Here is a 27892-nt window from a genome sequence, read left to right as displayed (position 1 = left end):
TCCAGATTCTCTGAATCTTTTGATATTATGTACCGTAGATGGTGGGATAGTCAATTGTTGTTCTGAAATTATTCTACAATTTTTAGATGCAGTTTTTCATAGATTGGTGAACTGCTGCCCATATTTGCTTCTGAGATATGCTGCCTCTCTAACATGCTCTTCTTATACCCAGTCATGTGACCTAGTAGCAAATTGCCCCTCCAGTTGTTTTTTCTTACTACCGCTTACGTTTCCGGCCTTTTGTTGCCGCTTTCTCAACTTTTTTTTTCCCGAACTCCTGCTTTTATCAAGTTTTAAATGTGTTAATATTTTTCCTGAAATGGTAGAATGTCTCACATCTGATATAAATAAAATGTGTCTGTGAGATTTGCAAGTCATTGCATGCTGTTTTTATTTACATTTTACAGTGTCCCAACTTTTTTCGGGTTATAGATAGATATGATAGCCAGATAGATATGAATAAGCGCACCGACCTGGTGCTTTTAATCAGGAATATCACAATAGCTGGATGCTCCTTTGACCAGAATCTTGTAGGATACAAGCATGTGTTAGAGTAGGTCCCGTCTGTTAGAAGCCACCTTGCCGTGGGTAGATGGGCCTGACAGATTTTTGATCAATAATATGCGCTAAGAGCTTCTACTTTGTCTCATAGTAAGTATAGCAGTCATGCATTTTACTTTTTTCACATTTTCACCATCTACTTGTGTCTTAGTGCATACAGTGGTGTGCTGCTACGTCTAGTTCTACAGATAGATATGAGAGATAGCCAGATATAAGAAATAGCCAGATATATATGAGAGAGCCATAGCTAGATAGAAGTTCTTCAAAGCACTTTTAAAAGTAAAATACTTGAAAAATCTACAGGTGCAATACACACTGATTATGTAATAACCTTTTCCATTTATTGAGGATATTTGTGTTTTTCAGGATCTACATTAATATTTCATAGATCATTCTACATGAAGAAAGCACTGAGCCTCATTTACTAAAACCAACAGATTCATTGGCCTTCTTGCGTACAGCACCAAATCAGACCTATCAAAGAATAAAATCTGTGCTGTGATTGGTTGCTATGGGCAAGAAGATCAGCCTTTCTGTTAGTTTTGATAAATAAGTCCCAAGATGTCCATTTACACCAAATATGTCAATACGTATCAATATATAAAAAAAAAAAAAAACACATTCCCTAAAGTCCTTGCTTTGGTCAGCATTTTTAGGAAGTCAGTCATTCTGGTAATTACAAGAGCCAAATATACAGTACATAAAAAAATATTTTATTTCTTCTTTAAAAAGCAAGGATTCCTTTGCATATGTCTATTCACTCTGCATACATCTAGGTCCATACAGCTGCAAAGGGCAAAGTAGTCTAGGTATCATGTCCTATTTGATTTTGCGCTGTCCCGTTGCAGGATGGCAGGAGGACCGCCCAGCGGTGCCCTCCTATCTTTTAGTGCAGTTGCCACATCTTCTGCCCAATCAGAAATCTCATTGTATAATCTGCTTCTTCTCCTGTGAATGGAACTTCAAGTAACTCACTTAAAATGTTGGTTTGTTCATGTACTCTTCCATTGTCTAAAAACAGTAAAAAAACAAACATATAAATATTGGTAGTCATTAAAATACTATACTTGCCATAATTCACGTCACAATTATTTTTATCCCCCCCCCCCTATATTTGACACTTATACAGTTCACAATTAATTTGCATATAGTTGCAAAGCGAATTCTACAGTTTGAAGGGCTTTTATTTATTTTTTGGACAATTCTCTTTTGTTTGAATCCCCAGACTATAACCTGAGCATAAGATACTTCAGCAGTACATGTTTAATTCCTTTGCAGGGCCCCTAGAGGAGAAATTAAGTATTATATAGTTCCCAATTAAATCAATGGGCTGTTCAGGTAATAAACCGACATGCTGACTCCTCCAGAACAAGAGATGCTCTTTGTAGTGGCTCTCTCCTCTCTATCAGCTCAGAAATGCCCAATACAATATCTGGAAATTTTTTATTTTATATATTTTTTTTTTTTTAACTCAAGACCTTTAACCCTTTCACTACCGGAGGTTTTTTTCATTTTTCTTCCTTATCTTCCTTGAGCCATAAAGTTTTCGTATTTCCGGTCACATAGCTGTATGAGGCCTTATTTTTTGCGGGACAAGTTGTACTTTCTAATGCCACCATTATTTATGGCATATAATGTAGTGGGAAGCAGTATTTCAAAAGTCCAAATGTGGTGGAATTGAAAAAAAAACAAACCGCAATTCCTCCACCGTTTTATGGTTTTGTTCCCATGGCGTTTCGTTTGAGGCAAAACTGACCCATGCCCTTTATTCTCCGGGTCAGTATGATTACAACGATACCCCATATGTATACGTTTTTTTATGTCTAAATAGTGTAAAAATAAATTTCAACTTTGAAAAAAAAAAAATATGTTTACTGAGCTGTTTAGGGGCTAGTTTTTTTAGGGACAATCTGTACTTTCTATTGATACCAATTTGGAGTGTTTGTGACTTTTTGATAACACTTTATTAAATTTTTTGGGGGTAAGAGAAGCAATGAAAAAATGGGATATTGGCCATTTTGACCCTGGGATATTGGCCATTCGCCGTTTGTGGAGCTTGTGCTCCATCCTCTTCAAAGTTTACCTGCGCGCCATCTACTCTGTAGCAGAGGTGAAGTGTAATTACAACTGCTCAGTCTCATTCAAGTGAATCGGATGAGCAGTTGTAATTACACTACATCCTTTGTATGGGCTCGTACACCATTCTGAGTGGGCTCCCTCAGATATAAAACTAAAGGGACACAGCACCCAGATGTTCCAGGGATCCGCGGGGGTCCCAACATTTGGACCTTCAAAGATCAAAACTTCTGACATACCACTATGACTTGTCAGAAGTTTTTTGAAATGGCAGGTATCCTTTTGATCATTATGTAGATCCCAAAATTTGCACTGATCTCCCACCGAACAAGACTGATAGTTGTAGACCTGGTTTGAAGAGTATTTCCTCACTATTGTGGCCTATCTACTGTGTTCTGTTGCTTCCAAAGATCTCAAATTCAGACTCCTTAGTGTAGAAATTCTTACTCCATGTTAAGCTGGGGTGACACTACCTCTAGCGATTTCCATTGTTCTGCTCCTAGGAAAAGCAGGAAAAGTGCAGGATTCGGCATACTGTATAATGGAACTGAACAGTGCCGAACAGATCCCACTGACTACAATGGATCCAACCGGTTTCTGTTCAGGATGCAGCTTTTTCTTCTGGAGAAAAAAAAAAAAAGTCCTGCACGCAGAATCTGCCATGGAGGCCTCAAATGGAGCTTCTTATTGGCTACAAATCCTTTGAGGCCCAGGGAATTAGTAGTAGTGGTTTTGCTATAGAAGGAAGGATGTATGTTTTTTTAAGTGAAGAGAGAGGACCTTGACCTCCTAGCTCTTGAAAGATGAGCTTTCATCAGTTTACCTGATGGTATCCATTTTGGTGGTCTAGCTGATCTTGCATGTCGATTTAGAGAGACATTTTATCTATATCTTTGAAGAATTTTTTGTTATCTCTGTTTTGTAAACCCTGACACTAATTTTCCTTTGCCTTTCTCCATCCATATGAAAGCTATTTTACCTTGTAACCAATCTCCTCCAAACCATCATTCTTAAAGCCACTGTCCAATCATGGCCTCAAAAATAATATACAAAAAGGTCTATCACAGGCTCACCAGGAAGTCTGTGTATTGAGAGCTAATTTCTTTCACAGCAAGGATTGAATAAAACTACAGATGGATAAACTATTATAAAACTACAGATTACAAAAGAACGAGTGAGACAAAAGACAATTACAGTATACGTGTGTTAGGCTACTTTCACACTTGCGGCAGAAGAATCCGGCAAAACGCATGCCAACTGATTGCATTTTAAGACGGATCAGGATCTTGATCCATCTTACAAATGCATTGCAGAACGGATCCATCTGTCTGTTTGTCATACGGACAAACAGATAATTTTTTCACATTTTTACAGGTCTGCGCATGCGCAGACCGGAAGGACGGATCCATCTTTCCAGTATTTTGAATGCCGGATCCGGCACTAATACATTCCTATGGAAAAAAATGTCGAATCCGGCATTCAGGCAAGTGTTCAGTTTTTTTGCCCAGAGATAAAACCGCAGCATGCTGCAGTATTATCTCCGTCCTGATCAGTCAAAAAGACTGAACTGAAGACATCCTGATGCATCCTGAACGGATTACTCTCCATTCAGAATGCATGGGGATAATCCTGATCAGTTATTTTCCGGTATAGAGACCCTGTGACGGAACTATGCCGGAAAAGAAAAACGCTAAAAGTACCCTTACCTGCCACCCATAAACAGAAGCAAATGCACCTCGGTAAGGGTAACTTGGAGGGTCAATTTATTAATTTTAGATGTGCATGATAAGAAATTTGCATGGGGTAGAAGGTATGTGTCTGAATGTTGGTGTCTCTTTAGGACTGCATTCACATTCAACACTCTGGAGGTCACTGTTAAAGGGGGCAGGGGCCACTATTAAAGGGGCAACTGCTGTGGAGGTCACTGTCAAGGGAGTGGGGTGCTGTGAAACCCACTGTTAAAAGGGCGGGCTGCTGTGAAGGTCAAAGTTAAAGGGTTGGGCTGCTGTGGAGGTCCCATTTTAAAGTGGCGTTGCACTGTGGAGGGGGGTCAGTGTTAAGGGGTGGGGAATTGTGGAGTTCACTGTTAAAGGGGCGGGGTGCTGTAGAGGTCACTGTTATGGGGGATACTGTGGATATCTTTTAACGACATACACAAACATTATAAGAAATAGATGAAATATACCCCCGCGAAGCCGGGTCCTTCTGCTAGTAAATAAAGCATCTTTTTAGAATTTGTTTAGCATTTCACAATTTTGCTAAATGTCAATAAGTATTACTGAAAAACATCAGAGCAGCCAAGTGCATAGTCAGAATTCTAATGCTAGGTGTGGTGCAAGTACGGGAATTCACACTGAATTGTGATTCATCTCTTCTTTTTGAGCAATTTACTAGTTACGCTTTTAAGTCTTCTCTGAATTACTTTATACCAGTAGCCCTCAGAGTGTTGTTCAGATAGAATGTGAATAAACATGGTCAGCAGTAGATGTGAAGAACGCAACGCCATATTACCTCACTACTGCTGAGAACAGGTTGCCCCCAAAAATGGCTGTGGCCTGTGAACTGACAACTAAGGCCCCATTCACACTTCCGCAATTTCGCTCCACGGAATTGCGGACCCATTTATTTCTATGTGCGGCCCGGATCCGGAAATGCGGACCCGCATTTCCGTTCCCGAAAAAAATAGAACATATCCTATTCTTTGCGGACAAGAATAGGCATATGCTATTAGTGCCGGCGATGTGCGGTCCGCAAAATGCGGAACGCACATTGCCGGTGTCCGTGTTTTCCGGATCCGTGGATCCACAAAACACTTACGGACGTCTGAATGGAGCCTAATGAATGAAAGATATTGATGTCCTACCTTCAGGACAGGTCACCAATATCTGATCGGCGGGGGTCAGACTCCTGGCACCCCCGTCAATCAGCTGTTTGAAAAGTCATGGCACTCCAGGGTACAATGCGGCCTCTTCCCAGGCCAGTGACCTCATATTCATTGATCACGTGGCCTATGGGTGCTCAGTCCTATTCAAGTGAATGGGCCTGGGCCACAATACCAAGCACAGCCACTATAAAATGTACGGCGCTGTGGTTGGTATGCTGTGAAGAGGCCTCAGCGTTCACCAACCTCTTCAAACAGCTGAATGGTGGTAGTGCTGGGTGTCAGACCCCCAATGATCAGATATTGATGACTTATCCTGAGGACAGTTAATCAATATCTTAGTGCTCATTCACACGACCGTAGGCCGTATGTGCCTGTATTGCGGACCGCAAAACAACCCATTGACTTGAATGGGTCCACAATCCACAAGATACAGCACGATGCGGAACGGAGGCACAGATTAGAAGCACTACAAATGCATTATCTTTTGCCGTATATTGCGGATCGCGGACCCATTCAAGTCAATGGGTCTGCACCGCAATACGGGATTCACACAGCCGATCCCTTACTCCCAGAAAACCCCTTTAACCATAGCTTTTCTACAGACTCTAAACAAGAAGCTTGGCCTGGACTATCAATCTGTAATGGACAACTAATGTCTAATAAACTAATATCTAAGGCTAGGGCTACACGGCGACACTGGTCTTGCGATAGCTGTCGCGACCAGGATCGCCAAGTAGCAGTGATCCCATAGAAATGAATGGGATCACCACAACAGTCGCAAGAAATCCAACACAGATGGATTTCTTGCGACTGTTATGGCAATCCCATTTATCTCTATGGGATCACTGCTACTCAGCGATCCTGGCCGCACGACCAGTGTCACCGTGTAGCCCTAGCATTAAAAGGGTTCTGCAGCATCTGATCGGCAGGGGTTCGACACCGGGGATCTCCCGCGGATCAGCTGTTTCAGAAATAGCGCTGGCAGTAGCGCTGCGGCCTTCTCGCCGTTTACCTCAGACCCAGTGATGTCACGTCTATTATTACTTGCATGGGTGGGGCTAAGCCCCATTGAAGTAAACGGGGCTTAGCCGCGCCCAGGCCAGCGGTACTAGTCGTGACGTCACTGGGCCTGCGGTTCACAGAGGGAAGGCTGCGGCGTTATATATTTTTTTCCCACTTCATCAAAATGGTGCCCACTTTTCCTATGAAAGTTTTAGCAACTGTAAAAGTAAAAAAATAGAAAACTAGTATAAAACTCAAAAAAAGGAGACCAAACAATTGTATATTTGGAGCCTACAATACTAACAGCTGGGCCTATGCCAACAGCGCCACTGTCATACATAATCCGCATTTTTATTGCATACTTTGGTTTTCAGTCAGGCGTGGTATGTCTCATAGGATATCATGACGTAAATGAACAGGGCACCACTTTGCTAGGACAGGCAGGACTTTAATCATGGCAATAGAAACGCAAAGGATTGATGGCAGAAAAAGACCACAGGATCCATCCAGTCTGCCCTTATACGATTTCATCTTTATCTTAGGATAGATAGGTTTACATTCACTTACTGTAGATTTTCCAGCCACATCTGCCGGAAGTTTGTTCCAAGCATCTACCACTCTATCATTAAAATAATATTTTCTGACATTGGTTCTGATCTTCCCCCAACTCATTTCAGACTGTGCCCCCTTGTTCTGGTGCTCAGTTTCCTGAACCTTATTTAACTTTTTAACATACTTAAAAGGTTTCGATCATGTCGTTCCTTTCTTTACTTAACGCTATCCGAATTATAAGGGTGAAAGCAGATTAACCTGAGTGCATGAGGTCCAAGACAAAAATATCCTACAAAACGGGATTACAGAGGACAGCTTACAGCCTTCTCCGCAGAAGTCCCAGATGGTCGGCATGAGTTTGGTAAACTTAGATATTTCTATAGGTTTCCATAAAGGCCATAAAACAAAATGGTACGGTCAAAGTGTGTAAGGATATCAGTCAGATTCGGGAAGGAAATTACCTCTTGTAACATATCCGAATCTTCAATGGCCCTCACTACAGACTCCTTGGAGGTCTCCTGAATTTCACCGCCCATCAGAAACTCATCCAGTATGAAATATGCTTTCTCAAAGTTGAAAATGATGTCCAGCTCACAGACCTAGGGATAAAAGAACATATAGCAGCGATAATATGAATACTTCTCAGCATTAAAGTAACACACTTTTTCAGAAATACTGTACAGTTAAAGGGGGTTATTCAGACTTTTACTATTATACTGCTATTTGAATGGTTTATGATCCTCAGGCAAATGCAGGCACCTTATTGTTCACAGCCCCTTCAAACAGATGTGCGATAGGTAAATGTGAGAAGATCAAGATGGCAGAGTCTCCAGAATGAAATGGGATTTATGTAACCTTTGCCACTGCTCGGAGATTTCTACTACTAAAATCTGGCACATAATCAAAGGTCTATTTCATTTACAGACTCTTTACTTAGAATCAGGGGTGGTATTACAAATTGTAACCTACACTGCCGGCGGCGGTGTGACTCCGATATGTTAGGCTACTTTCACACTAGCGCTTTTTGCAAAACCGTCATGGATCTGCAAAAACGCTTCCGTTACAATAATACAACCGCATGCATGAACGGATCCGGTTGTAATACGTCTTATATAGCCACGATTCTATTGCGTCTGAGAAAACGGATCCGTCCCCATTGACTTGCATTGATGGTTCAGGGCTCTGCACCACATCGAGGACAGAAAAAACGCTGCTTGCACCATTATTCTGTCCGCGATGGGGACGCAACCAAACGGAACGCACTCTGGTGCATTCCGTTTCATTCAGTTCAGTCTTGTCCCCACTGACAATGAAAGGGGACGAAACGGAAGCATTTTCATCCGCTATTGAGATCCCATGACGGATCTCAATAGGGGAATTGAAAACGCTAGTGTGAAAGTAGCCTATAGCTTACTTTTCACGATTCATAAACTGCTCCACTGACATTATTCTGCAATACCATTATCATTAGCACACATATCAATACAGTATACACAGTGCCCCATACAATGCTCATCTAATACCCCTTAAAGGGGACCTGGCACCATGAAAAAGCTTTCCAATCCGCAGGCAGCATGTTATAGAGCAGGAGGAGCTGAGAAGATTGATATATAGTGTTGTGGGGAAAGGTTCAATGTAAGTTGTATTTTATTCATATAAAGCTCTGCTCTTTCTGTGCTGAGGAGTCACTAAATGATTGGCAGCCGCCCATGTGTGAGCATACATACAGGAAAGGCAGCACCAAGCAGCACTCCCACTGGACAACTAAGTACAGGTTGAGCAGGGATTTCAATCAATTAAAATTACAGGTTTTACTGAATCTTTTCCCATAAAACTATATATCAATGTGCTCAGCTCCTCCCGCTCTATAACATGCTGTCTGCCTGAAGGGGGGTGGTGGCAGGCAATGTTCTCTTAAAGGGAATGGGTCATCAGAAAATGACCTATTGTTCAAATCAAGTGTCTATGTTAAACATTTTTTTTATTTTTGTTTTATATTTCCATATCACCATCTATATTCAAAAAATATCTAAAATGGTGTAGTTTTTGCACTAGCCACTGGATCTAATAGTATAATAACAGTAATAATCTGTATTTATATAGCGTCAACATATTCCACAGTGCTTTACAATTAGGCTACTTTCACACTCACGTTTTGGCTTTCCGTTTGTGAGATCCGTTCAGGGCTCTCACAAGCGGACCAAAACGGATCAGTTTGGCCCTAATGCATTCGGAATGGAAAAGGATCCGCTCAGAATGCATCAGTTTGCCTCCGTTCCGTCTCCCTTGCGCTCTGGAGGCGGACACCAAAACACTGCCTGCAGCTTTTTGCTGTCCGCTTGACGAAACTGAGCCAAACGGATCCATCCTGGCACACAATGCAAGTCAATGGGGATGGATCCGTTCTCTCTGACACAATAGAAAACGGTTCCGTCCTCCAATGACTTTCAATGGAGTTCATGACGGATCCGTCTTGGCTATGTTACAGATAATACAAACGGATCAGTTCATGACGGATGCATGCGGTTGTATTATTGTAACGGATCAGTTTTTGCAGATCCGTGACGGATCCGCCCAAAACGCGAGTGTAAAAGTAGCCTTAGATGTCAAGACGTCCTGTTCTGTACGAGTAACTTTTCAGTAGCCATCATGTTATCATCACAGGCAGAATTATAATGACAAGTAACACCTCTATACAGAGGCAAGTATGCAAACTACAAAATTTTGAATTTTGTTTAAACTACAGATAAAAAGGCACAGAAAATGTTTAGAAAATCTCCAAAAATTCTAAAAATGTTTACCACCCGATTTAAACAGGTCATTTTCTAATGACCAATGCCGATTTCCAGTGTGTACAGCTAAAGGCAATCATCTTGGCATGCACAAGATGAACAAACTCGAATGTACAAAGCCAGTAAACAGGAATAGTCTACAGTATATCCCAATTCAGACAGCACTACCAATGCATCCATCTACTGCTCCAATGAGTCATGCTGCATGTATTATTCTGGTCCTATAACACCGACTAAAAGTTGGACTGAATGTTGTGACTTCGCTGGATAAACTTCAAGCAATCCGACGTGTGAGCATTTTAGTTTCGGACCAACGTAGGAAAAAGATGAAATTATATGCAATAACTTACGTTTCCAAAGTATTTATCCAGTAGCTCCACAAGTCTATGAACAATCTCCAGCGTCAGCAGCTCATTATCTTTATCATCTATGGCACAGCAGAAATACAGACTGGCATACCTAAAAATCAAAAGGCCAATATTAATTTCCTGAACTGCCTTTATTTTGGTATATAAATGTGACGGGTTGGGGGTAATTCTGGCAAGCAGTGTATGTAATGATCAAGAAGGGAACTGAAAACTCTGCTTTGGGCTGCAGTTTTTAGTGATCCAACGCCCCCATCTCTATCCTCCCCCAGGAGTGGGGCTTAGCCAATTGGGTAAAGACCCAAAGCAGCATCCCAAGCTAGCCTTCCTCTGAGACGCCTGGACTCCCCAATCCTGAAACTACCAGTACGCATTCTGGAAAGAGGAGCTACAGGGAATTGTACTTCCCCGCAGCCGCTATCCCCTATTAACCAAACTGCTCCTACTCATAAAGAGACGCGTTTAACTTGAAGCTCCCGGGCCCCAATGATCCCACTAGACATTGGTGTGGCAGAGGGCCATTTGGGATTGCTACCTCTACATCCTATATACACAAACAGTTTGAGACACCTACAGAAGCTTTTATGACATCCCATTCTAAATCCATAGGCCTTAATATGGAGTTGGTCCCCATCTGCAGATAAAACAGCTTCCACTCTTCTGGAAAGGCATTCCACAAGATTTTGGAGTGTAGGGGAATTGTTGCCCATTCATGTGAGGTCAGACACCGACGTTGGATGAGAGAGCCTGGCTCACAATCTCCATTCTAATTCATCCCAATGGTGCTCGATGGTGTCGAGTTCATGGCTTTGTTCTATCACACCAAACTCACCCACTCGCCTTTATGGACCTTACTTTGTGCACTGGGGCACAGTCATGCTGGAACAGAAAAGAGCTTTAAGATTACCCTTGGCTGGATCGAAGGGGCCTAGGCCAACCCCGGAAAACAACCCCATAGCATTATCCCACCTCTACTGATAGCACAATGCAGTCAGATAGGTCACACTCTCTTGAAATTTAAGTAATAGATCCAAAAAAAGGGACGGCTCGAGGTCTGACAATATATGGATGTAGGTGCAACCAACCAACCTGGCTCACCCTGCCAGTATAAATAAAGTTAAGAACAAAAGAATTGTGGGTTAGCACTCAAACTACGGACTATTAAGAGGTCCCCGCCACCACTGACAAGTGAAACTGCTGAACTTTCGGCAGGGAGGAGGGCAGCTTCCAATATCTAATATACGGACATAGAGGTGAGTCCACTGTACCGTTGATGCGGGACGCCGCACAGGAAGATATCGGTACGTAAGCTGTTGTACTCCCTCTTATATCTACCTACATATAGGCTGGCTATTTTATCCATATGGGATTTCATCCAGAAGGAATTCTCTTGAGGCTGTTTAGCCTTGCACATGTTACCAGAGACATTGGGCCATAATATACTACTGCTGAACTCCATGACTAGAGACCTTGTGTTAGCATTCACTAAGATTGGTCCTCACTGACTTTTTGGATGTCTCAAGCAACCTAGTCTTCACATTGCTGCAAGCTTCAGTCCTATTGCTATACTGTTGCAGGTCTTAGTACACACATTGTGATCTACATTGCCTTCAACTTTAGGATTGTACATGTTGCAGGTCTTGATATACATTTTGCCTAGCATACTAGGATTTTATATGCAATATACATGCTATTTGTCCATCAATACTAGGACTGTTTATGTTTGTATTTTATTGTAACATTTTATATTTTATTGACCTCTTAATAAATTGCTTTCTGCCTAGTCCGAAGTTTGAGTGCCCACCCACAATTCTTTTGTTCTCTTGAAATTTACCAAACCCAGACTCGTCCATCAGACTACCAGATAGAGAGGTGTGATTCATCACTCTACAGAACATGTTTTTACTGCTCCAGAGTCCAGTGACGATGTGCTTCACACCACTCCATCTGATGCTTGGCATTGTGTTGGTGATGTAAGGCTTGCATGCAGTGGCTCAGCCATGGAAACCCATCTAATGATTTGTGCTGCTGTTAGTGACAGAGGAAGTTTGGACTCTGCAGTTATGGAGTCAGCAGAGCATTGGTGGCTTTTATGGACTATCCTCCTCAGCACTCGGTGATCCCGCTCTGTAACTCCACTCCACTTCATGACTGACTTGCTGTGGTTCCTAAACACTTCCATTTTACAATAATACCAATCACAGTTAATTGTGGAATATCTAGAAAGGAAGAAATTTCACAACCCGACTTGCTATAACTAGTGTTGAGCGAACTCAAAATTCCGTTATGGTCCATGGTAGCGGAATCCATAACGGGATACTTCGATAACCCGAACTTTAGACGCCGAACTTAAAACACAAGTTCGCTCAACGCTAGCTATAACATTGACATTCTATTACAGTACAACACTGGAATTCATTCACAAGTGTTTGTAATGCCAGACTACATAGTTAGGGGCTGGATTTTATACACCTGTGGCAGTGGGACTGAATGAAATACCCAATTCAGAGGTGCGTCTCTGTTCTAAAAATAAAAATACAGAAACTTGTGTGAGACTTGCTGTACAAGCAATTTATTATTATACAAGTGATGATTCACTAGTTTTACAAGGACCTTAATTAGGAGTATTAATGAGTGCTGCAGATTAAGGTGGTTATTTATTAAGACTGGCATTTTAGACGCTGGTCTTAATATCCCCTATAGCTGGAGGTGGATCCGCTGGAGTTATGTAGAGGCGCCGACCTCTTCACAACTTTGGCGGATCCAACACAGCTTCTAAATGTAAGACAGCTTCCTTGCGGTCTTACAGTTAACCATTTTTCTACACCTAAACCAGGCATAGAAAATGGTAAATGAGATGGACCGCCGTCCCATCCCTTCCACGCCCACTTTCTTAGACCTGGCATGAGGGGGGAAATGTCACAGATTGCACCAGAAATACACCTAATATAGGGATCATAATATATGATCATATGAGTGCAGGACAGTAGTCCCGCAGGCGGCCCGATGCGCACAGTATCATAGTAACCTATGATGCTGTGCGCACAATGTATGTTGCTCCGGGACATATGGCCCGCTCACGGACTGTATGTCTGTCTCAGAGGGCATACGGTCGTGTGCATGAACCCTAAAGGGAATATCTGTAGTGGACTGGGGTGTGGACTGAGAGACTCCCACTACCAACCTGTCTCCCAACCCATACAACTTAAAAAAAATAAAAAATAAATGATCCAACAACTATACCTTGCTGAAGCCATACCATTTCTGGATTTAAGTTCTCACCTAGCTAAACTGAAAAACTGTGTGAGATACTCACCCTCAGCACACCTCTATCATGCACTTCACCATAGCAAGTAAAATACTGTATGTCTTTAGTGCTAGGAGGAGGTGGAAGGGGGGCAGATGGGTCGAGTATTTGCCACATATGCATTGGGGCTTGGGTCCCGGATGTTTTGAGATCCTAGCACCGTCCCTGCCCACAGGCTGAGTATAAGAAGCAAATCAAATGGTTTAAGACTGCCATCTTTAAGCCAGAAAGAAGAGCTGTTCTGTAACGGGAGCTCCAGCTCTAGCAGACCTGGCGATAACTGCTGTTCATTGGGGGTTGGAGGAGCTGTACACAAAACGGACAAACTGATTACCAGACAAGTATCCATTTAAAAGAGGTCATGGATGTAAGTTAAATTGCTTTTTATTCCATTCATATATCTGAAGATTCATAATGAGTTGTATGTGATGTAACCTGCCTACAGAAAATGCGTGCTAGAAGTTTCCCGGGACAATGGGAAGGAATCCTTTGAGAAACCTGTGTGGTCAGGTGGAGATATCAAGATGAGCAATTTCCTGGATAGTCAGTGCGGCACATCAGATCAGTTCCCATGCAGAATTGTTGGCCGTTTCCCTCATCGCTAATGAGCCTTCAAAGTAACGCTTGTTAACGATGAGCTGGCGGTGTAAAAATCCTCGTTTCCTGACATTAGATCATGCTGTGTAAACACGATCTGCAGCCGGCAAACAACGAGTCAGTATGGGGAAGAGCGATGGCATTAGCGATCGCTCCTCTCCGTATTCTGGATTGTCAGGAAGGTACGCTTCCCTCCCGACAATCTGCTGTAATATCTTCTCGTTTAAAAGGGACCTTAAAGGCTATGTACACCTTCAGAGGCAAATTTCGTTTGTGATTGCATTTTACAAATTTTTGGCTAAAAATCATATTTTCAATTAGCCTTTATAAAAAATATTGAGCAGTTCTGTCACAAAGAGTTAACTGTTTTTCTAGCTGTGTGACTGGTACTTTCACTTTTAGGTAGGGTTTTACTTTGTGTCGGTCATCTGATAAACCTCATCTCTGAACTATTAGGCCTCTTTCACACGGGCGTTGCGGGAAAATGTGCGGGTGCGTTACGGGAACACCCGCGATTTTTCCGCGCGAGTGCAAAACATTGTAATGCGTTTTGCACTCGTGTGAGAAAAATCGCGCATGTTTGGTACCCAAACCCGAATTTCTTCACAGAAGTTCGGGCTTGGGTTAGGTGTTCTGTAGATTGTATTATTTCCCCTTATAACATAGTTATAAGGGAAAATAATAGCATTCTGAATACAGATTGCCTAGTAAAATAGCGCTGGAGGGGTTAAAAAAATAAAATAATTTAACTCACCTTAGTCCACTTGATCGCGATGCCCGGCATCTCCTTCTGTCTCCTTTACTGAACAGAACCTGTGGTGCGCATTCATTACAGGTCAAGGACCTGTGGTGACGTCACTCCGGTCATCACATGATCCATCACATGATCTTTTACCATGGTGATGGATCATGTGATGGATCATGTGATGACCGGAGTGACGTCACCACAGGTCCTTGACCTGTAATGAATGCTCACCACAGGTCCTGTTCAGTAAAGGAGACAGAAGGAGATGCCGGGCATCGCGATCAAGTGGACTAAGGTGAGTTAAATTATATATTTTTTTTAACCCCTCCAGCACTATTTTACTATGCATTCTGTATTCAGAATGCTATTATTTTCCCTTATAACCATGTTATAAGGGAAAATAATAATGATCGGGTCTCCATCCCGATCGTCTCCTAGCAACCGTGCGTGAAAATCGCACCGCATCCGCACTTGCTTGCGATTTTCACGCAACCCCATTAACTTTTATGGGGCCTGCGTTGCGTGAAAAACGCAGAATATAGAGCATGCTGCGATTTTTACGCAACGCACAAGTGATGCGTGAAAATCACCGCTCATGTGAACAGCCCCATAGAAATGAATGGGTCGGTATTCAGTGCGGGTGCAATGCGTTCAACTCACGCATCGCATCCGCGCGGAATACTCGCCCGTGTGAAAGGGGCCTTAATAGGTCATAAACACTTATTTAAGCCACATCAGTAAGATAATAACTGAGCTTTAATTAGTGTTTATAAGGTCAGAGAGCAAGGATAAGGAGTCAGTCTTCTCCACAGATGACGGAAAAGACAGAAAATCCAGAGGCAGCTAGTAGAGCATCTCAGCCCTGTACACAAAAAAGGATTCCATATTTTTTATAAAGACCAAATGAAAAAATAAGCTCAAAATAAGTACAATGCAATAATAATTTTAAAAAAACTGCCCCCAAAGGTGTACATAACCTTCAAGTCCTAGCAGGTTTTAAAGGAATATAACTTTGAATGTACATTATATTAGTGATATATTAAAACCAATAAGTTAGCTGTCGCTGGAGATTTCCAGTGCAATATACAGTGGTATCAGATTTAATGCAAGTCACGTGACGAGGAGGACATTAACAGAAGGTTCCCAGGCGGAGGCCTCCAGCTGTCTAATGTAATCATTACAAATCTGAAAAGGTAATTGCAGCTTTAATAGAGCATCAGCAACCTGTGACACTCCAGCTTTTGTGAACTACAACTCCCAACATGCTCAATTCACTTCTATGGGAGTTCTGAGAACAGCCAAGTAAGGGGATATGCTGGGAGTTTCACCATAGCTGGAGTGCCAGAGGTTCCTTATCCCTGGCATAAGGCAAGAGCTACATGGTGACTTTGGCCGTAACATAGTAACATAGTTTATAAGGCCGAAAAAAGACATCTGTCCATTCAGTTTGGCCTGTTATCCTGCAAGTTGATCCAGAGGAAGGCAAAAAAAAAAGCTGTGAGGTAGAAGCCAATTTTCCTCACTTTAGGGGAAAACAAAATTCCTTCCCGACTCCAAACAGAATATCTCCCTGGATCAACGACCACTCTCTAGTAGCTATAGCCTGTAATATTATTACACTCCAGAAATACATCCAGGCCCCTCTTGAACTCTTGTCACAGTCCTGGGGATAAATAGATGATGGGAGAGATCTCTGTACTGACCCCGGATATATCTATACATAGTTATTAGATCTCCCCTCAGTCGTCTTTTTTCTAAAGCGAATAACCCTAATGTTGATAATCTTTCAGGGTACTATAGTCCACCCATTCCAGTTATTACTATAGTTGCCCTCCTCTGTACCCTCTCCAGCTCTGCTATGTCTGCCTTGTTCACAGGAGCCCAGAACTGTACACAGTACTCCATGTGTGGTCTGACCAGTGATTTGTAAAGTGGAAGGACTATGTTCTTATCACGGGCATCTATGTCCCTTTTGATGCAACCCATTATCTTATTGGCCTTGGCAGCAGCTGCCTGACACTGGTTTTTACAGCTTACTTTGCTGTTCACTAAAATTCCTAGGTCCTTTTCCATGTCAGTGTTAAGGCTCGTTCACACGACCGTATGGCTTTTTCTGTGTTTTGCGGGCCGTTTTTAACTGATCCGTTTTTCCGGTTCCATTTTGTTTTTCTGTATGGCATATACAGTATACAGTAATTACATAGAAAAAATTGGGCTGGGCATAAAATTTTCAATAGATGGTTCCACAAAACCGGAACTGATATGGAAGACATACGGAGTACATTCCGTATGTGTTCAGGTTTTTTTTTTACGGACCCGTTGACTTGAATGGACCCACGGAACGTGATTTGCGGGCAATAATAGGACAGCCCTCCTCCCATTCGGCACAGGTGGTTTTAATCACAGTAGCTCGCATAAAGTGGTCATTGACCTGCAGCTCCTGATAGTAGTGGACATGTTGTGTTAGACAACTGTTCACAGTACTGCGTGGTGGCCTTTGTTTTTGTGGCGCTGTGCTGGTGGGTCGGTGGGACCCAGTGCCATGGGTTGCATTGTCAGATAGCAGGGTTGCTATTTGGCTTCTGGGTCCTGCCACCTACTAGGGCAGTGGCGCTTTGTCACCGCATTGTCGCTGCGCCTATTTGTCAGAGTAGGTCCTACTCAAAGAGGCGACCTTGACGTGGTGAGTGGGCTTATGCCTTTTGATCAAAATGTACACTAATACCTCTGGTACAGCATGCAGTATGGGGGGCTGTACACTTCAATATGGCGCTGAGAAGCGAGTTTAATTAGATCATAGCATAGCATTGTGGATGTGCGATCCAGTTCTGTTTTTCTCCCCCTGATAATAATAGGACATGTTCTATCTTTGAACGGAAAAAATGGAAATATGGAAACGGAATGCATACAGAGTACATTCCGTTTTTTTTTTGCGGAACCATTGAAATGAATGTGTTCCGTGACGGAATGCAAAAAAAGTTCGTGTGAACAAGCTCTTACCCAGTGTTTTACCATTTAGTATGTACGGGTGACTTGCATTATTCCTTCCCATGTGCATAACCTTACATTTGTCAGTGTTAAACCTCATCTGCCACTTCTCTGCCCAAGCCTCCAATCTATCCAGATCCACCTGTAGCTGTATACTGTCCTCTTCAGTGTTAATTACTTTACACAGTTTAGTGTCATCTGCGAAAATTGATACTTTACTATGCAAGCCTTCTACAAGATCATTAATAAATATATTGAGGTGAATAGGGCCCAATACTGACCCCTGAGGTACCCCACTAGTGACAGTGACCCAATCTGAGTGTGTACCGTTAATAACCACCCTCTGTTTTCTATCACTCAGCCAGTTACTTACCCACTCACAGACGTCCTCTCCCAGTCCGAACATTCTCATTTTATATACTAACCTTTTATGTGGTACAGTGTCAAATGCTTTGGAGAAGTCCAGATATACGACATCCATTGATTCGCCGCTGTCAAGTCTAGAACTTACCTCCTCATAGAAACTGATTAAATTAGTTTGGCATGACCGATCCCTCACGAAGCCATGCTGATATGGCGTTATTTGCTTATTTTCCTTGAGGTGCTCCAAGATAGCATCTCTCAGAAAACCTTCAAACAGTTTACCCACAACAAATGTTAAACTTACTAGCCTATAATTCCAGGCTCTGTTTTTGAACCCTTCTTGAATATTGGCACCACATTTCCTATGCGCCAATCCTGTGGAACACGCCCTGTCAGTATAGAGTCCGCAAATATCAGAAATAAGGGTCTGGCTAGGACACACAAAAGATAATAGTGGAGCGCTGCCTGATAAAACTGAATGGGTTCACATCGTGACCTGCAAGTTACCGCGACATGACAGCTGAAAGTCCTAACATGCTGCATTTCTTGTTTCAGTCATGTTGTGAACCTTGCAGATCACGGTGTGACCCCATTCACTTACATTAGTAGTAAATCAGGCAGCACTACCCTGCGATCTTTGGCCTCATTGCAGTCATGGGTCTACTGATCAAAACTAATTGGAGTTTAAAAAGGGACATTATCATTGTTATATATGATATATTCGTCCAAGGGAAGGAAATTTCATAAAATAATAAAAGACCCATTACTCACCTGATAAACCTCCTGCCGTTCAAGTGCGAATGCTCTGCAGCAATGACATGCCTGACTACCTATATGATGGCTGCCACCAATCATCAATCTCAGCCAAGCCAACAAAATACTAAAAATCAATGCTATCGCTTATTTTTGGCATCCCCTCCCAATAGCAAATGAATGTAAGTAGAAAGCTTATGTATACGTAAGGTATAGGTACTGCTATAAAGTACATGTCTCACAAAATAAAATAAAAGCCCTAATACAGCTACTTCAATGGAAAATCAAAAAACCTATGGCAGCTGAAATGCCCACAGAATCTCATTGGATCTGTCGAGGAGCCTTGCATCAGGCTGTCCCACCACTGTGCCAGCTTTACCTACTGTTGATGCCGCAGCAGAGATGCTGGCATACGGGGAGAAGGCGGCTGATACTGGTGCATAGGTCAGTGGAAGAAGTTATGTATATGAAATATATACCTTTTGTATACGAGTTTTAAATCCTTCCAGTCCACAAAGCTGCTGGTCTTAGGGCTCCGAGAGAGAATTATCTGCATCAATTCCCGGCTTATCTTGCGTTTCTCTTTCTCTGTCAGCGTTATATACCATTTCTGCAGTCTCAACTTCCCTTGCCGGCTGAACAGAAGAAGGAATCGAATCTACAAGAGAGGTCAGAGGATTATTAAAATAAAAAACCTGAGCCAACCTTGAAGTGTAGTTCATGAAAACGTTGCAGTTCAATACGTTCAGTTACCCATACCTCAGTCAGCCCATCATTTCATTGTATTACAGTTCTCTATTATACATTAGCATTACAGTCTGCCCTGCCTTTCTAGCGCAATTTGTCTATATGAGGATCTGGGGTTGTGGGTCGTATTAATCACCTAGGCAGTATAACGATGGAACTGCCTTTATTCTTTCGTCCACAATTATACAGCAAGTGCAGATAGATGGCCCGGATGAGCTGCACACCAGGACACTCGGACGGAAACCCTCCAAGACCCAGTCCACAATATCCCGACCTGTAGTTCCACTGCCCCGTACCAGGCTCTAACCACCGTCTCCCAACATTTTAGGTTGGCCTACAGCTTTAGTATCACCCGCCGATATATTCTGCAGTCACAGCTGATGCTTATTAAGCACATGGATCCAACTCCAACCAGCAGCACCCCCATCATCCCACCAGTCAGTGTCATAAACACCCTAATGCCGCCCCCTGGTTTGAGCTCATCCCCCTGGGAACACCTCCTCCAATGCTAACTGTGCATTGGTGGATCTATTTCCCTGAGGCAGAGCCCCTCACCTGAGACTACACGTGAGACCCCATGTGAGGACAGCACCACTGGGTCTACCCGTCACCATCTATCCACATAATGGGAGTAGTGGCTGAGAGAACAATGGCTTGAGGCCCTGAGACATTAACAAGGCTAATGGAATGATTATGTAGACATACGGTCCGGCCAGCAGGTCTCACCTCATAACTTCGGGATCTGGAAAAGCAAGGCATATGTGGACTGTGTCACCCACGGCACCCCTCCTAGTGAAGCCAAAGGGTACCGAGGTTGAGTGAGTTCAAGCAGGAAACCCTCTTATCCTCCATTCCTGGTGCACTATCCCAATCCATTAACAAAGTTTATATGCACATTAAAATACCAGAAAACGAATTCACCTTATAAACAACAACAATAAAATTCACTGTAATCGGTGCTTCGTGCTGGAAAACGTTTGCATCGCTTGGAGCTGAGGATTCCACTCTAAGTCCATTGGTCCAGTAATTGTTAGTCCACAGCCAGCTCTCGTAACAGTCTCCATTAGCTTTACTGACTGTTAAAGAAGGTGTCCATTGTCTTCACATTGACAATATGTGAATACTGCAGCCAGTCACTGGTCTCAACAGTGCACCACCTTAAGCCAGTGACTAGCTGCAACGGTCACGTGTTGTCAATGTGAGGTCACCATTGCAGCCAGATGAACAGAGCCCAGCTGGGAGAACCAGAACAGCGTGTGGGATCTGTTATGAAACTAATGGTCTATTTTTTTATTTCAGGCATGCCCGAGTGTTGTCCGGCTTCTCCTTGAAACTGGGCAATCCTTTTACAAGAACAATAAGCCTAGAACAAGTTGGTCAGTCTGCAAGGCCCTTAGGGCTCATGCACACGAACTTATTTTCTTTCCGTGTCCGCTCCGTTTTTTTTGCGGACCGTATGTGGATCCATTCATTTCAATAAGTCCGCAAAAAAAACTGAAGTTACTCCGTGTGCATTCCATTTCCATATGTCCGTATTACCGTTTTTAAAAAAAATAGAACATGTCCTATTATTGCCTGCATTATGGACAAGGATAGGACTGTTCTATTAGGGGCCAGCTGTTCCGTTCCGCAAACTAAGGAATGCACACGGACGTCATCCGTATTTTTTCGGACCACAAAATGTATACGGTCATGTACATGAGCCCTTAACCCCTTAAGGACTCAGCCCTATTTCACCTTAAGGACTTGGCCATTTTTTGTAAATCTGACCAGTGTCACTTTAAGTGCTGATAACTTTAAAACGCTTTGACTTATCCAGGCCGTTCTGAGATTGTTTTTTCGTCACATATTGTACTTCATGACACTGCTAAAATTTGGTCAAAAAAGTTAATTTTTTTGCATAAAAAAATACCATATTTACCATAAATTTTGAAAAATTAGCAAATTTCAAAGTTTCAGTTTCTCTACTTCTGTAATACATAGTAATACCCCCAAAAATTTTGATGACTTTACATTCCCCATATGTCTACTTCATGTTTGTAGCATTTTGGGATTGATATTTTATTTTTTGGGGATGTTATAAGGCTTAGAAGTTTAGAAGCAAATCTTGAAATTTTTCAGAAATTTACAAAAACCAAATTTTTAGGGACCACTACAGGTCTGAAGTCACTTTGCGAGGCTTACATAATAGAAACCGCCCAAAAATGACCCATTCTATAAACTACACCCCTCAAGGTATTCAAAACTGATTTTACAAGCTTCGTTAACCCTTTAGGTATTGCACAAGAGTTATTGGCAAATGGGGATGAAATTTGAGAATTTCATTTTTTTGCCTAATTTTCCATTTTAACCCATTTTTTCCACTAACAAAGCAAGGGTTAACAGCTAAACAAGACTGTATCTTTATTGCCCTGACTCTGCCGTTTACAGAAACACCCCATATGTGGCCGTAAACTACTGTACGGGCACACAGTAGGGCGTAGAGTGAAAGGTGCGCCGTTTGGTTTTTGGAGGGCTGATTTTGCTGGACTGTTTTTTTGACACCATGTCCCATTTGAAGCCCCCTGATGCACCCCTAGAGTAGAAACTCCATAAAAGTGACCCCATCTAAGAAACTACACCCCTCAAGGTATTCAAAACTGATTTTACAAACTTTGTTAACCCTTTAGGTGTTGCACAAGATTTAATGGAAAATAGAGATACAATTTCAAAATTTCACTTTTTTGGCAGATTTTCCATTTTAATATTTTTTTTCCAGTAACAAAGCAAGGGTTAACAGCCAAACAAAACTCATTATTTATGGCCCTTATTCTGTAGTTTACAGAAACACCCCATATGTGGTCGTAAACCGCTGTACGGGGCACACGGCAGGGCGCAGAAGGAAAGGAATGCCATACGGTTTTTGGAAGGCAGGTTTTGCTGGACTGGTTTTTTTGACACCATGTCCCATTTGAAGCCCCCCTGATGCACCCCTAGAGTAGAAACTCCAAAAAAGTGACCCCATTTTAGAAAGTACGGAATAAGGTGGCAGCTTTGTTGGTACTAGTTTAGGGTACATATGATTTTTGGTTGCTCTATATTACACTTTTTGTGCGGCAAGGTAACAAGAAATAGCTTTTTTGGCACGTTTTTTTTTTTTTGTTATTTACAACATTCATCTGACAGGTTAGATCATGTGGTAATTTTATAGAGCAGGTTGTCACGGACGCGGTGATACCTAATATGTATACCTTTTTTTTTTTATTTATGTAAGTTTTATACAATAACTTCATTTTTAAAACCAAAAAAAGTTTTAGTGTCTCCATAGTCTAAGAGCCATAGTTTTTTCAGTTTTTGGGCGATTATCTTGAGTAGGGTCTCATTTTTTGCGGGATGAGATGACGGTTTAATTGGCACTATTTTGGGGTGCATATGACTTTTTGATCGCTTGTTATTACACTTTTTGTGACGCAAGATGACAAAAAATGGCTTTTTTTACACCGTTTTTATTTTTATTTTTTACGGTGGTCACCTGAGGGGTTAGATCATGTGATATTCTTATAGAGCCGGTCGATACGGACGCGGCGATACCTAATATGTATACTTTATTTTTATTTATGTAAGTTTTTACACAATGATTTCATTTTGAAACAAAAAAAAATCATGTTTTAGTGTTTCTTTAGTCTGAGAGCCATAGTTTTTTCAGTTTTTGGGCGATTATCTTGGGTAAGGTATGATTTTTGCGGGATGAGATGACGGTTTGATTGGTACTATTTTGGCGTACATGTGACTTTTTTGATCACTTTTATTACCTTTTTTGGGAAGTAAGGTGGGCAAAATTTCAATTTTCTCATAGTTTTTATTTTTTTATTTTTATGGTGTTCACCGTGCGGGGAAAGTAACATGACCGTTTTATAGATCAGGTCGTTACGGACGCGGCGATACCTAATATGTGTAGTGTATTTTATTTTTTTAATTTTTATTCAGTGATGAATGTTTTTTTTTTTATCTTAACTTTTTTCACTTTTTTTAACTTTTTTTTTGACCCAGACCCACTTGGTTCTGGAAGATCCAGTGGGTCTGATGTCTGTATAATACAGTACAGTACAATATATATTGTTCTGTACTGTATTTTACTTACACTGAACAGATCTATGCTTTTAGCACAGATCTGTTCAGCACCATGGACAGCAGGACGCCTGAGCAGGCGTCCTGTTGCCATGGGAACCCTCCCCGTCTGCTCAGAACTTCGCAGACGGGGAAGGGTAAGCACAGGGCTGAGGGGGGCTCTCTGGGGGCTCTCTCCCTCTCCATCGGGGGGCTGCAAAGGCACAGCAGCCCCCCGATGGAGAGGGAGGGAGCTCCCTGACCGACGACAGTTAACTTTTTTCCATACAGCGGTCCGTACGGACCGCGGTATGGAAAGGGTTAAACGGCTGACATCTGCACAGATGTCAGCCGTTTATACCAGGGTGCCAGCAATGTGCTGGCACCCTGGTATACCCACTAGAAGCCAACGATCATTCATGGGGAGGCGGGCGGGGGATCGCGATCCCGCCTGCCGCACCGCCCCCACCGCATGCGACACCCCCCCCCGCACCACCCGCCGGCATCAAATCGTGCAGGGGTGCAGGGGGGGGGTGAAAAATATTGATTATAGGCACTCAAAAGTTTCTGATCCCCGCGGTCAGGGACCGCGGGCCTCAGAAACTGCAAAAAGCGCAGCAAACCGCAGGTCTGAATTGACCTGCGGTTTGCTGCGATCGCCGACACGGGGGGGTCACATGACCCCCCCTGGCGTTGTCACAGGATGCCGGCTGAAGGATTTCAGCCGAAATCCCGTTCCGTTTAACCCCTCGGGCGCCGGAATACTGAGTTCAAGTTAGGACGTACCGGTACGCCCTGAGTCCTTAAGGACTCGGGAAATAGGGCGTACCGATACGCCCTGCGTCCTTAAGGGGTTAAAGGAACACAGTCAAACATGGATCCTTTGCCTCCTGGTATTCTCCAAGCCGAGCTGGCTCGGTCTCCACTGCACCCCAGGTAGGATTAGTTTCTGCTCCAGCAAGCTGCCTCCCAGCTTCCATGCCTAAGCCTCACTTCCTTTTTCTGAACCTATTGTTCCCATTGTTGTAGTACTGGTGATGAGACTAGAGGAAGGGAAGACCAAACGAATATTGCCAGGGAATTTCAAAGATGATGTGATATTTTAAAACTATAACCCTTTTCCATATGCAACAAGATGAAGGAAGAGCATTTTATCATGTAATTCATCTCTATTAGAAGTCACTTTTTAAACGAATTCTACCCACAGTAAAATGAGCTAGCGCACAAGCACAGGGCGAGGCAGAAACTCATTATCTAATAATATGTTATTAGCTCACACAAGAAACCTCCCATCCTAACTAGAAATTACAATCATTACAGAAGGGAGCTGCAGTCACAACATCAACTCCTCTAATAACTTTCCTCCTTAGATGATCTCTGCAGTCATTTTTCATTTTACTAGGGGTTCACGAGATGCCCAGCACTGACACACTAATTACTTTATAGTCACAGCCACTGGTTCTATTATTTCTAATTAGTGACAACTCCATCCTTTGCCAACATCTCCCTCCTGATGCAATGCAACCAAACCCTCTCTTATTGTTCAGTTTCATTTCATCAAATTCTATATGCTTCACCATTTTTTGTATGTCCAGGATGCTGCTGTCTTTACTAACTCTCATGTATCATCACAGCTTCATTGCTGGACTGATTTCTCCTTCTACAACTCATGAGGGATATCGTCTACCTTGTATGGACAGTCACTGGTGTAAAGGTGTAAGAGAGTCCCCTTTCCAGGGTGCTTTGCTTTCTTACTACACTTATACATAACCTATATTATTCTATACCTGCAAATAGCCTTTTGGGTGATTTCCTATATATCAGTCTGTGTGAGCCGTCTTCCTTGGATGCTTTCTTCCCTCTCCACATTCTGATCTGCCAGGTACAACATCCTCTCCCTCCCTGCTGCTATCTCAAGCACTGAGAGAAGGGAGGGGGTGGGAGCAGAGCTAACTGACGATCAGGAAGAAACAAACAATACTCATTTCCAGTGAATGCCTGTTCAAACCTGCTGTCAATCAGCTGACAACGGAGTGAACGCTAATTTATCCAGTGATCATATCTCTTATGCAGCACTAAAGATTGTAGTAAACAGGGGATGTGCTGCAGACAAAAACTGCATGGGGATGACAATCGTATTACTGATCATTTGTCCCCACATGAAGGATAATTGGTGCCCGAAAATGTAGCTCATGACTGCCAATTGGCATGCTATTATCGCCAACACCGCTGGTTATTGAGCAGAATATCTGCACATGTAAAAGGACCCTTACACACACACACACACACACACAACTGAAATCAGCAAATTCCAGCTCACCTGTGCTGCTACTGGGATGCACGGACATGGTAGTGTTGCATTTTAAACATCAATGGATATAAGGGAAATCCAGCATCTATAGTCCATAGGATAATATCAAGAACTTTATTTTATCATCCCAAAACCATAAATCACAGAACAACCGCACCGACTATGTGTTTCAGACAGCTTTGTTATATTTGAAATGAGTAGGTTATGTGGCTGTTCTGTGATTTACGGTGTTAGGATGATAAAATAAAATTCTTCATCTCATGGACTGTGGATGCTGGATTTTCCTTATATCTATTGACGTTTAAAAGTGCAACACTACCATGTCTGTACATCCCAGTGGCAGCACAGGTGAGCTGGACTTTTTTCTTTATAATTGATTATTTCAATTTTGATTTCAAGAAAAAGCCCCTTGTAGAAAATGAGGGTCAACATCGGATTTTGTGTGTATTATAATGCATCCTCCCACACCCACACGGTGCCAGCCACTGTGCTCCCTCCCACACGGTGCCAGTCACGGTGCCCCCCCCCCCCCAGAAACACAGAGCAGGCCATGGTGCAACCCCCACACAGTGCCAGCCACAGTGCATCCCCCACACAGTGCAGGCCACAGTGCACCCACCCACACAGTGCAGGCCACAGTGCACCCACCCCATACACACTGCAGGCCATGATGCACCCTCCCCCACAGTGCAGGCCACAGTGCACCCACCCCATACACACTGCAGGCCATGATGCACCCTCCCACACAGTGCAGGCCACAGTGCACCCACCCCATACACACTGCAGGCCATGATGCACCCTCCCACACAGTGCAGGCCACAGTGCACCCACCCCATACACAGTGCAGGCCACAGTGCTCCCCCCCCCCATACACAGTGAAGGCCATGATGCACCCTCCCACACAGTGCAGGCCACAGTGCCCCCCCCCCATACACAGTGCAGGGATTGATGCACCCTCCCACACATCAGGCCACAGTGCACCCGCCCCATACACAGTGCAGGCCACAGTGCTCCCCCCCATCCCCCCATACACAGTGCAGGCCATGATGCACCCTCCCACACAGTGCAGGCCATGATGCACCCTCCCACACAGTGCAGGCCACAGTGCACCCCCCCCCCCCCCCATACACAGTGAAGGCCATGATGCACCCTCCCACACAGTGCAGGCCACAGTGCTCCCCCCCCATACACAGTGCAGGGATTGATGCACCCGCCCCATACACAGTGCAGGCCACAGTGCTCCCCCCCATCCCCCCATACACAGTGCAGGCCATGATGCACCCTCCCACACAGTGCAGGCCATGATGCACCCTCCCACACAGTGCAGGCCACAGTGCACCCCCCCCCCCCATACACAGTGAAGGCCATGATGCACCCTCCCACACAGTGCAGGCCACAGTGCTCCCCCCCCATACACAGTGCAGGGATTGATGCACCCGCCCCATACACAGTGCAGGCCACAGTGCTCCCCCCCCCCATACACAGTGCAGGCCACAGTGCTCCCCCCCATCCCCCCATACACAGTGCAGGCCATGATGCACCCTCCCACACAGTGCAGGCCATGATGCACCCTCCCACACAGTGCAGGCCACAGTGCACCCCCCCCCCCCCCCATACACAGTGAAGGCCATGATGCACCCTCCCACACAGTGCAGGCCATGATGCACCCTCCCACACAGTGCAGGCCACAGTGCACCCCCCCCCCCCCATACACAGTGAAGGCCATGATGCACCCTCCCACACAGTGCAGGCCACAGTGCACC

At 43.5% G+C, this 27892-nt stretch overlaps 1 protein-coding gene across 1 annotated transcript in view; it reads right to left on the bottom strand.

The window, feature by feature from the left end:
* Positions 1-880: 880 nt before the first annotated feature.
* AP1S3 (adaptor related protein complex 1 subunit sigma 3) overlaps positions 881-27892 on the bottom strand; it is a 48794-nt gene continuing 21782 nt past the window's right edge. Inside the window, exons 2-5 of the mRNA XM_040427999.1 lie at positions 19465-19643; positions 10218-10326; positions 7537-7674; positions 881-1572 (exon numbers count right to left, since the gene is read on the bottom strand). Of these exons, the coding sequence (XP_040283933.1) occupies positions 1537-1572; positions 7537-7674; positions 10218-10326; positions 19465-19643 (462 nt within the window). The 3' untranslated portion in view covers positions 881-1536. The remainder of the gene's footprint in view (positions 1573-7536; positions 7675-10217; positions 10327-19464; positions 19644-27892) is intronic.

This window comes from Bufo bufo, chromosome 4, assembly GCF_905171765.1.
Source record: "Bufo bufo chromosome 4, aBufBuf1.1, whole genome shotgun sequence".
Classification (NCBI taxonomy): Eukaryota; Metazoa; Chordata; class Amphibia; order Anura; family Bufonidae; genus Bufo; species Bufo bufo.
This window is presented reverse-complemented; position numbering and strand designations above follow the sequence as displayed.